The sequence below is a fragment of the Sinocyclocheilus rhinocerous genome, unplaced genomic scaffold (assembly GCF_001515625.1).
Source record: "Sinocyclocheilus rhinocerous isolate Xijiao unplaced genomic scaffold, SAMN03320098_v1.1 scaffold821, whole genome shotgun sequence".
NCBI lineage: Eukaryota > Metazoa > Chordata > Actinopteri > Cypriniformes > Cyprinidae > Sinocyclocheilus > Sinocyclocheilus rhinocerous.
The window spans coordinates 8252-19413 of NW_015623656.1; the positions used below are offsets into that span (position 1 = coordinate 8252).

An 11162-nucleotide genomic window follows, 5' to 3' on the forward strand; every position below is an offset into this window, starting at 1 on the left:
TGTAAAAATGCCTAAAATGAAATACGGTGCAACATGAGCAGATCTTAATTTAATGCCGCAATCGACACTGTCTATTCATATTCACTTTGTTAGCAACAGACGTAATAGATTTAATTTGTTTCTGCAGGGGCATTTTTGTCCAATTTAGTGGCATTTCTGACCCAAGTCCCCGTGGCCAGGGGAATACACAAGCTCCGCCTATGGGATGCACAGAGATGTAAAAATGAAAAGAGTGCAGTGTTACATTTTCTTTGATTGTTTAAGGAGGAACCGGACTGATAGGCCTATTAGATGGATAATCTAGATTTTATCTGTAGTAAATTAAAATGTAGTCTTTAAAATGTTCACATTTGAAATGTCACTAATGCTTTAGGTTGCAGCCACTTGTTGAATGAGCATGGATTGTTTCATTAGGCTATTGACAAGATTAAGCTGGTAGAGTAAACAAGGCTCAGGTTCAGTTTCCTGTTTTCCACATTTGGTGTGGAAGAAGGGCTGCCATTTTGGGGCTCGAGTTTCTCAGCAGGTGTCTCTCGTTCCCATTAATGCTTGCGGAGGTGGAATCAGACTCTGGGAGAATTTTTACACACGGCATTTGAGACCTGCGGCACTGAATCTGTGATGTAGTGATGAGTGCCTGTATGTGTGTGTATGAGGTTGACACAGCAGCCCATTACTGTCATGCCAAGAACATATGTTCACGCCACTCCACAGGTGGAGAAAATGAAGTATTGTATTTGTAGCAGAATTGCTTGGCTCCCAACGGAGAAGACATTCATTTAAGATTGAGTTGTTGCTTCTAATTTACTTGTAATATACAGGATAATGTTTTTTTAGCGCATTTTCATAGACACTTACTTACCCAAAATGTGTTTTGATAATAAAATACTAGAAGCACACATTTGGCTTTAAAAAAATAGTTGCAATTCTGTCATCATTTACTTGTCGCTCCACACCTGGATGACTTGCTTTTCACCATGGAACACAAAAGATGATATCTTGTAGCTTTTTTCCTGCACATCTGTGTCTCGTACACAAATATGATGCAGAATTTTTTTTAATTCAGATATGAAAATCAGTTTGAGAACCACTGCAGAGAATTGAGTCATATGGACCACTTATGTAGCTTGGTTTTTTTTCTTTCTTTTTTGAAGCTAGAAGCTTTACATTTTTGATTGTATAGTTTTTCAAAATTGATTTTGTGTTATACATCAAGAAATCAGGTCATATGGATTTGGAATGACGTGAGACTGTGTAGACAACAACATTTTCTTATTCCTAAAGATATATGCTACATGTTTAGAAGCAATGCACACACACACACAAAAGAAAAGGCCTCCGATGTTCCTTCTTTTCCTTTCTTTCTTCTCTTCCCACTTCTCCACTCACTCACTTGTATAAATAGCTGTGATAGTCAGCAGTGAGGCCTTTGACTCTATCAGCACGTTGGGTTGCTGAGGTTCATCTTTGGTCTTATATATCAAGCCTTTATTCCTCAACACCTACAGTAGTCATGGGGTCACAGCACCAGAAATGAATCTTAACCAATTTTTCACAAAAAAAAATCCCATCCACTGTAGTTCTTAAAGGGCTAGTTCACCTAAAAATGCAAATACTGCCATCATTACCTCACCCTGTTGTCTTTCCAAACTTTTATGACTTTCTTCTGTAAAACACAGAAGATTATATTTTAAAGAATGTTGGAACTAAATAGAACTGGTTACCATTGACTTCAATTGTAAAGAAAAAAAAACAAATTTCTCAAAATATCTTCTATTATGTTCCACAGAAGAAAGAAAGTCATACAATTTTGGAACAACACCAATAAGCACCAATGACATTGAATTTCGTTCACAAGATATGCAAGAATAAATGACATCTGAACTGACATGACATGACCATGGCGCCATATTTGATTCGAAAGCTACAGTTTTTGGGTGAACTATTCCTTTAAGCCAGGTGGATTGCACACCAATTTACCCAAGAACACTTAGTCACAATGACACTGACTGCCCTTTTGTGTTAACAAGCCCACAAGCTGTGAAGAAGAGTTTGTGAGGCACCACACATGGCATCCAAACTCCGTAATTTCAGTGTGAAAAATGAGTGACAGCCAGAGAGAGAGATTGTGTGCCCTGTTTGAAAAGATGTTAAGAGACTGTAGATGTTATTGCGATCAGAGTCCCGTGAGAATGGCAGGTGGGCTGTTTTTCATTGATGTAGAGGAAGGCTTAGGGAGACAGCCAGCACGAACTGAGGCAGATGGGTTTTATTAATGCAAACACAGTAGCTGGGAACAAGGACACCGCCATAAATTGATGGTCCTTTTGCCACTGTGCGCCAAATCTTTACACATAACAGGAATATGATAGGGCTGTCATTTTAATGTGTTAATTTAATGCAGTTAATTATTTAAAATGAACTAATAATAAATAGAATGTAGAAATATAGACATGGAGAAACGTACAGAAGATCCAGCCACATGTTGCTTTAGAGCGTCAAGCCAGCTGTAGCTGTGCAGAGAAGGAGGTGCTGTTTGCACAGACATCAGATGTAATTCTTATTTAACATGATTGGTTTGATATTTGTGGCATGCTATTAAGGGTCAGAGCCCCATGCATTATATTAAGAGGAATGAATGATATAGAGCCCTCAGGCATGATGGGGAACAACAAACAGCACACAAGCCGTAAGTAGACCGTCTGCCCTTCAATAAAACATGCTGATGTATGAAAGGCAGGCGGCAAAAACAGATGCTCTACATTCAGTTGTTCTTTCATGCCTGCCAGCGACTCGACCCCCAGTAATTGGAGGAAGCAGATTTCAGCACACTTGGAATCAACAAGGGCGTCTGCGGGCCAAAATTGATGGCTGAATGAGCGTGTTACCTGAGAACATCATTGGGTCCAGAACACAACCTTCAGCTGGGTGCTTTAGTCACGCCTTCAGAAGACAAAGAGTTTAATTTCAGCCGTGAAACTTTGCTTTTACTCTGAACACAATGACACATTTGTTAGTTAAACCCCTTAGATATGCATCAATTATAGTATGATTCTTCAATTACGGGCACTTTTGACAAGAAATCTCGAAAAATTTAACTTTTTCAAACTGATGTTCATCTGTGTTAAAACATTTATTGCATATCCCTGAATAAAGATCTGATCACGGCCTTGGCTCAACCTTCAGGAGGATTTTGGTATAATGTGATGGGAATGACATTTTTTCCCTCTGTGAAAAAAAAGTTGAATAACCTTGGACTTGCTGCCAGGTTAGTTAGCAGTTATTGAATTCATAATAAAATAAAAAGAAATGGACTGTCTCTGAAGTAAAAATTTTACAATTTTATAAGTTCTTAAAACAAAAAGCAGAATTAGAATACGTTTTGTGCATTTATTATAAAGGGGAAGTTATAAAATGGATAGTTTCGGACCTTGATTATAATTGGCCTAGCTGTATTCAAAGCCATTGTAAAATACTCTATAAACACACACCTGTCAACTCATTACATCAGTATTACTGTGCCAAGTATGCTTTGCATTGATTTCCATCTGTATGATGCTTAGTAAACATGTAAAAAAAAAATAGTATTTATCAGTGAATTAAAACTTTTTTTTTTTCTGTTTTGTTTTATTTTATGAAACCTTACTTTTTTTTTTTTAAAGAATCATAATTCAGTTGAATCATTGTCATTTTACAACCCTATTTTTAAATCGAACTTTCAAAAAGATGTCTTTCTTCCAGAATAGGGCTGCCCTCTTGTTCTGTGTAATACATCAATCTTTCTGTCTGACCAAGTGAATTCGCTTATAACAGGTTTCAAGCCTTGTTCTTGGTTTGATTAATAAGGGTCCTCCAGGTTCCAGTAAACACTTGCTCCGCATGGCCCCCACACTCTCATGCACAGCTCGAGGGACGGGAGTCTGACAGAGGGACACATCTGCTGGGTACATACAGTAATTAAGTCCATTAAACCAGCATTCAGCCATGCTAATGTTGTCTTTTACCACCAACAAGGAAGCTTCAGTCATCGACTCTTATAAAGCACCTCGCTGGACTCTGAAAAGGTTCTGTTTAAAACGCACATAGAGTACTTGTTTCCATGGCTCAAGTCAAGCCACCTTTATTTATATAGTGCTTTTAACAATACAGATTGTGTCAAAGCAACTTTACAGTATTAAATAGGAAAATAGAGTGAGTACACCCTTAATTATTGGTATATGTGAGCGCAAAAGGTTTGTACACATGCTCTTCAGTTAGCGTATTCATAAGAACATTTTCATGCCAGTTTTTGCCTTTAAATCCAGATTTGATCCTCATTTTTGGTTTAGGATGAAATCCATGGAATTGACCCTTCGCAGGGAGTTTGATTGACAAGCGATCTGACCAATCATAACACCGAATCTGCCATTTTTGTCCAACAAACAAAACAGGCAGGAGAGTAGATTAACATCGGTGGACTTGAACTTGAACATTCTGCGGTTGAAACAAGATGTATTTCTCATGATCATTCATGGATATTTCATGCTATAACTAAAGTGGAAGAGATGATAGGTTCACGTGCCACTTGAACGGAGGCGCTACAGCGATCTGTCACAATGTATTAAAGAACCACGAAAAGGATATTTATTGTTTGAATTTCATAAAAAATGACAACATTTTAAAGATGACTTTGTTTCATACTTAAATTAACCTGCTCTGTCTTGCTTGTCGGCGTGTTGTCAGTTTCCTCTTTGCTCCACAATGTATTTTTCACTGCATGAGAACATGATGCGTGGCATGAGAGCAGCATGGCTTGTCAGCCATAGCAACAGTAACGAAGGGGAGCAGGTCTTTGCGAATGGTCAATTAAGTATCAAATCCTATTGTACATGTGTTTTATAAATGAGGCTCCTGGACTAACCAGAAGGTTTTAGATACATAACTCTACACAGTAGCAAACCGTGACTCTTGAACCTAGGCCCTCTCCCCTTACCCTCATCGGGAGAAAGAACAAACTACCAGCCTAGCTTATGGTGTCCTCTTCTAAAAGTCATCTTTGACAATTCCACCTCTGAAACAAGAGGCTATTCCAGCCTTAAGGCGGTCGCACACCGGAGGACCACGTCTTTAATATTCGCACACGTTGTTTTCTATGAGTGCACGCAGACCGGCAGCACCACCGGCGACTGTCCGCCGATAATAATCCTGCCGCACCACAGAGCGCCTCAGTGCCACTCACATAATTTTCCATTAAAATACATTATATTTGTCCCAAATTATTGTTAATGTACATAATGACTTCATTCTAGGTTGGAAGATTGCGTATTGTGCATTTTTTCAGCAAAACGTTTGTCTTTCTGTTGCTCTAATAAATTTCTTGATTCATTAGTGAGCTATAGATTGCAATTTCTCATCCCGTTTGTTGTTTTTTTGATCCCCGAACTTTAAACTCATTGACACCACTTGCTCATTCTTGAAGTTAAGTTTTGACTGTTTGGAGACTAGATTAAATGTTCTGGACTGCCGTCTGTGTTGCACCGGGGCACTGTGCTTCTCGTCCGGTGTGCGACCACAACAAAACAGTACAGCGAGAGTGACTGATATTACCAAAATAAAACAGCTAAATTTAAGTCAAATTAAGACACTTCACACACAAACAAGCAATGTTTATAATAAATATTATTGGCACAGCAGCCTAGTAAATGTCCTCACTTACGTTATTTGCGGCTTCCATCGTGACATGAATAACAACTAGTTTGTTTATCAGCATATATCTTTTTTTCCAATAGAGATCTCCACAGTGGGTGGAACTTGTCAAAACTAGTGATAACAAGGCCCGCCCATTTAGAGAAACGATATGATTGGTCAATTTTTCTGTCATTCGAAATTACTCTCTCATTGATTTACTATTGCTTGGCCCTCTGTAATTTCATAGCTGGACCTCCAATCACAGAGCCGCAGACGCTAGGCGGAAACATTCAAATATGGAGAAAATGGGCGGCGTTCATTTAACCCATTCACTGAAGAGGCTGTTTTTTTTTGTTTGTCAAATTATGAATTGCTTATTTAAAATGAGTAATAATCATTTTTTATTTAAAATACTATATTTTAAAACATTTATTTAAACATTTAAAATTATTATAATTGTTTTTACAAAAAGTTAGGCCCTCTCTGAGGGCCCTGACGGTTCCTCACTGACTCTACATATGTTGTAAACCAGGGGTCTCCAACCCTGCTCCTGGATATCTGTTGTACCATCCTGCAGACTTCGGTTCTGACGCTGCTCAAACACACTTGCCTGTAATTATCAAGTAACCCCAAACACCTTGATTAGCTGGTTCAGGTGTGTTTGTTTGGGGTTGGAGCTGAAATCTGCAGGATGGAAGCTCTCCAGGAGCAGGGTTGGAGACCCCTGCTGTAAACCTCCTAACAAAGGTTTCTATTTATTTCAAGCAAACTGACTCTTGGTTTGTTTTAGGTGCACCCAATGATCTGTATGATATCACCGTTCGCTTTGAGATGACCAAGGAGAACTAAAAGACACCCTGGCGCCACCTCAAGGTTTCTATTTCTCCGTCTCCTGCCTCCACTCCACTATGGGTTCCCGAAGTCATGGGTTCTTCCACCACCAAGATCACTATCACCACCATCATCCCCACCACCACCGCAGTTCAGTGGTGCCCACAGCCGTCCCCCGATTGCTGCCCGAGACCAGCAGCCTGTTGGGGGGCATCGCCCAGATCACTCCTTCCCTGTTCCTCGGCCGGGGGAATGTGGCGTCCAACCGCAGCCTCCTCCTGTCCAAAGGGATTACCTGTGTGGTGAACGCCACCATCGAGCTGCCCAACTTCAACTGGCCACACATGGAGTATATGAAAGTGCCACTGGCTGATATGCCTCATTCTCCGATCTCGCTTTATTTTGACAGCGTGGCTGATAAGATCCACAGCGTGGGCCGCAAACGGGGAGCCGTGCTGGTGCACTGCGCGGCTGGGGTGAGCCGCTCCGCCTCGCTCTGTTTGGCCTACCTCATGAAGTACCACAGAGTTTCCCTGGCCGAGGCTCACGCTTGGGTCAAATCCCGCCGACCCGTCATTCGTCCTAATGGAGGGTTCTGGCGACAGCTCATTGAGTACGAGAGGAAACTGTTTGGCAGGAACTCTGTGAAAATGATCCAGACACCATACGGGGTCATTCCCGACGTGTACGAGAGAGACCGCAGGAACTTGGCACCTTACTGGGGATTGTGAAGAGGGGTTTGGACTTTGGTTCAAGCACAGAGGACTGGTCCACCAAACGATTTTTGACTCCACTGTCTTCCGGCCTCTTTCCGTACGTCCACAAGTCCCTCCTGCCAGAGAATAAAGCCAGATGGGAGTGCTTATGTCCATTTTCAAGATGGAAAAAGTCACTTTGAGTGCATATTTTATGAGGTCAGAAGTGATACTCCATCCTTGAATGCTGAAATAAATTTTGGCGATGATAATGTTGGTTTTAGGAGCACTTTGGGAACCAAGTGTGGTGCTGAGAATCAGGAATTCAGTCCTTGGTTAAGACTTATCAATCGTAATATTGTGAGGATGTTGTTTCAGTTTGGCTGGCTATCTTTGTTGAGAGGCAGCAGTCTGATTTTGATTACTGGTAGCATTTGAAAATTATATATATTAAAAATATTATATTCCAAGGTGTATTTAAACTTGTGCATACAAAAAAAATACTAAAAAAAGATTTTTGGAAGGTTTTGTGAAGTGACAATGTTTAACAGAAAGACGCTACAATATTACCGAAGTTTAACAGATTTATAAACTATGTATGTAAATTAAAAGAAATTTTATTGAACACCACGAAGGACAGTATTGGCATTTATAATGTCAGTGCTCCTACAAAACAGGATGTTTCACAAGAAGCAGAACGATAAATATGGCAGTAGTTTTTTTTCCCCAATGAATTCTAGTTTGCCTGTTTGGTCCTTTTGCAATTCTACTCGGTTTTAAATTTTTAACTCAAGATGTTTCTTTCAGATGTTTTCTGCAGTGAAGCAGTAATTATAACCAGAGGACATCTGTCAGAGGACTCCTAGCAAAGCTTTTACTAATTTGTGTTAAAAATAACTGAATTCATGTAAAAGAGTTCTGATTTAATTAGTGTGTTAAAATGAATAAAGGGTGAAATATTTTAACGTATTCCTTGTTCTTATTTTTTTAACGTTTAGATTTTTAGTACGTACACATTACAATGAAGCTACATAGTAATATTTGTACATAATAAAATACCTTAATACTTGTCAAAAGTAATTCCTACTGTACGAATTGACTGATGGACAGGCTGTTGTTTAATGTTTTAATGTGTTTTTAATGGAAGCCACATCAATGGAATCTTTCCATTCCACAAAAGGTTTAAATTATTAAAATGTTCTGAGAAAAATGTTTTTAAGGAAGGTTCTTTAGAGAAGTTTTTTTCTGTAAAAACCTTCTTTTGAAAGCTTTTGTAGGATCATGTCAGAGAACGCCGTTTCGCTTCCTGTGTATTAAATCTTCTAATGCATTGTAGAAAGTCTGGATTAACATGGAGCAGGAAGTCTCTGTAAATCTAATCCCTGCTGTTCAGCGACGACAAGGTGGATAAAGGTTGCTAGTCACGTGTGTATAAAGACAAGGACGGAACATTATCTACTCTAACAGCCCGTCAAAACAGCATCAAAATTGCAAGCCGACTCAAATCCATATTTTAAACTACTTTTACCTTTAAAATTTCAACAGGCATTTGATGCGAATGAGCAACAGGGTGGAAATGTTGATCTAACAGAAGTCACTCCTCATCTTCTGTACATACAGACGGGACTAAATCATGATGTCTTTCGACAATCATACAAATTCAAAGTCCAGTATTCTTGGAAACGGTTGCCAAGGTAATATTGCTGTGAATGGCAGCTATTAGCGCTGAGTCAGAGTGAGGGAAGTGCTGTCTCTAGCTGGCCCTGATACACGGACCGAACAGATGAAGGCTGACTTTACAGAATCGCAGAGTAATCACTCCAATGTGGGACACAAAAATTTCACATTTGCATCCAGTACTAACATTCAAATATTTAATTTGTGCTTCAATTATAACCAGAAATACAGACACAAAAGGACCACTTTAGTCGAAAACTCTCATAAATGAAGTAGATGACAACAATGAATACAATGTTAAGTCCTCAGTAAAACACTGACAAAGACCAACATGTACACAAAGCCGTTTAATCTTTGTTGTATTCTCGTTGATTCATGACAAGTGCGTCAATGAAAAGAAATTAATTCATAATGAAAGTTTACGTCGTTCTTATGATAACTGCTTGGGTTGGAAGAAGGGGAAAGGCTTTGCTTTTCACTTCTTACATCCCCAGACTTTTGAATTCCCTTCAAAGTTGCACACAACAAAGTCCTTCAAAAGAGTCGCATCTGAATCCAGAATACTGAATATCACAGCGTTTAAGAACATCTTCCAGGCTTTATAAAAGATTCTCAGAAAATCGCAAACATTTCCCGACCCACTACAAAAGTGACTTGTGTTCCAGCACAACCATACAGAAAACAATGACGTAAAAGAAGATACCAATGTCTAAATGTTTCTCACTTGCAAGTAATATCTGCTACACTTCTTGATGCTTTCAAATGTTTTACCTTTATTGTTTTATGGATTTTATATTACAAGTCTGCTATTCGTAAGTTACATGCAGAACAGCTCCGCAGTATTTACTTCACAAGGTAGAGAAGTCACCAGCAAAGAATCAACCAACCAGACACTTTTGTGCAGAAGAGAAGCAGATCCAAAAAGGTAGAGACAAAAGACACATTTACAATTTTTAAATAAACTATTATTCAGTAGTACATCATTTATCTGGTCTTCCAACAGACAATGGCAGATCTAGACAGTTGCGTCCCAAATTCAAGTGATGAGAGCTGTATCGGTTCAAAGGCAAACAGCGATAAACAGCTAAAGTGACTGAAGAGTTCATGATGTTTCAGACATCAGGGGTCTCAGGGTTCTAGAGCAGGTCGGGCAGGATCAGACCCGGCGGTTTGGGTTCCACGCAGTTAATCCAGAAGTTAGCACAGCTGGCGTGGTACTGGTGACCTCCGTACATCAGCTTGAAGTTGTCCGTCTCCGAATTAAAGGCCTGCAGAGGATTTGTGCGAGACAAGGTGAGAAGAAATTAATTGAAAGGATAAAGTCTGATTTGACTGTAGGGAGGAGGGTTGGGTTTGAACTACTGGGACTGAGTTTTTAAGGTGGTTTTAAAAGTACGTTCCAAGTTCAATACAAATGAAGCTTTTTTTACGTAATATATCAATACAATATCAATGATTGGACGATATTAGAAATAACTTTTTTGGGGGTGGGGAATTTAGAAATTGTACGTATTTTATGGATTTAGTTGTATAAATTATGAATTATATTTAACTGCTCATTTTACCCTATTTTTTTAGCTTTGCAGTCATCTAATGCTCCGTTAAGGCTAAGCTGTAAAAACTCTAGTAATTTAACTTTACTGTTAAATGTAATCTTTAAAAAAAAAAAAAAAAACTCAAAATCAATATCTATTTTTAATCCTGTAGCATTTTAAAAATTTATTTTTAGTTTAGTATTTTAATTTTTAGACAAAATACTATAGAATTTTAATATTAACCATTTATGAGTTTTCGGCTATAACTAGAAAACAATTACCGGTTTTTCTGTATCGGCCAGAATTTTCATATTCCTAGCTAGAAGTCATCTACATTACACTTGTTAATGTAAGAATAATGTGATAAAAATCTTTTACATTTTCTCTGATAAAATATTTCAACTCCTGTCATTGTCATGTAAAGTCACTAAACACTGTGACCAGAATTTCAGTTCATATCCACGGTTATCATTAACTAATTAATAACTAATTAATTACATGAAATAAATAGTACCTAAACAAAATGTATATAAACAAAAAGTAGTATTTAAACTTATTTCAGTTAGTTGGAAGGCAACATTTCTCATTTTCGTTTAGTTTAAGTTTTAGTAAAATAAACTTAATACAAACTACATTGACATATATTAAATAATTATAATAATAACAGTAACAAATACACATAAAAAAATTAAACTTTTATATTAACAGAACTACAAAACCTAATTTAAAATATTAAAGGAATAGTTATGATATGATA

General features: G+C 38.2%; 2 protein-coding genes across 10 annotated transcripts in view; one reads left to right on the forward strand and one right to left on the reverse strand.

Annotated features, from left to right (window-relative positions):
• LOC107713882 (dual specificity protein phosphatase 14-like) overlaps positions 1-8142 on the forward strand; it is a 9986-nt gene extending 1844 nt beyond the window's left edge. For 2 of the 3 annotated variants that reach the window (XM_016519677.1, XM_016519564.1), the window contains exon 2: positions 6458-8142. In XM_016519677.1, coding sequence (XP_016375163.1) covers positions 6576-7229 — 654 coding nt within the window. In that variant the 5' untranslated portion in view covers positions 6458-6575 and the 3' untranslated portion in view covers positions 7230-8142. The remainder of the gene's footprint in view (positions 1-6457) is intronic. The other variant, XR_001636941.1, reaches the window with a different exon arrangement.
• Positions 8143-9619: 1477 nt separating this feature from the next.
• The window catches only part of synrg (synergin, gamma), a 52965-nt gene continuing 51422 nt past the window's right edge, over positions 9620-11162 (reverse strand). For all 7 annotated transcript variants that reach the window (XM_016519450.1, XM_016519374.1, XM_016519297.1 and 4 more), the window contains one exon: positions 9620-10138. In XM_016519450.1, the coding sequence (XP_016374936.1) occupies positions 10007-10138 (132 nt within the window). In that variant the 3' untranslated portion in view covers positions 9620-10006. The remainder of the gene's footprint in view (positions 10139-11162) is intronic.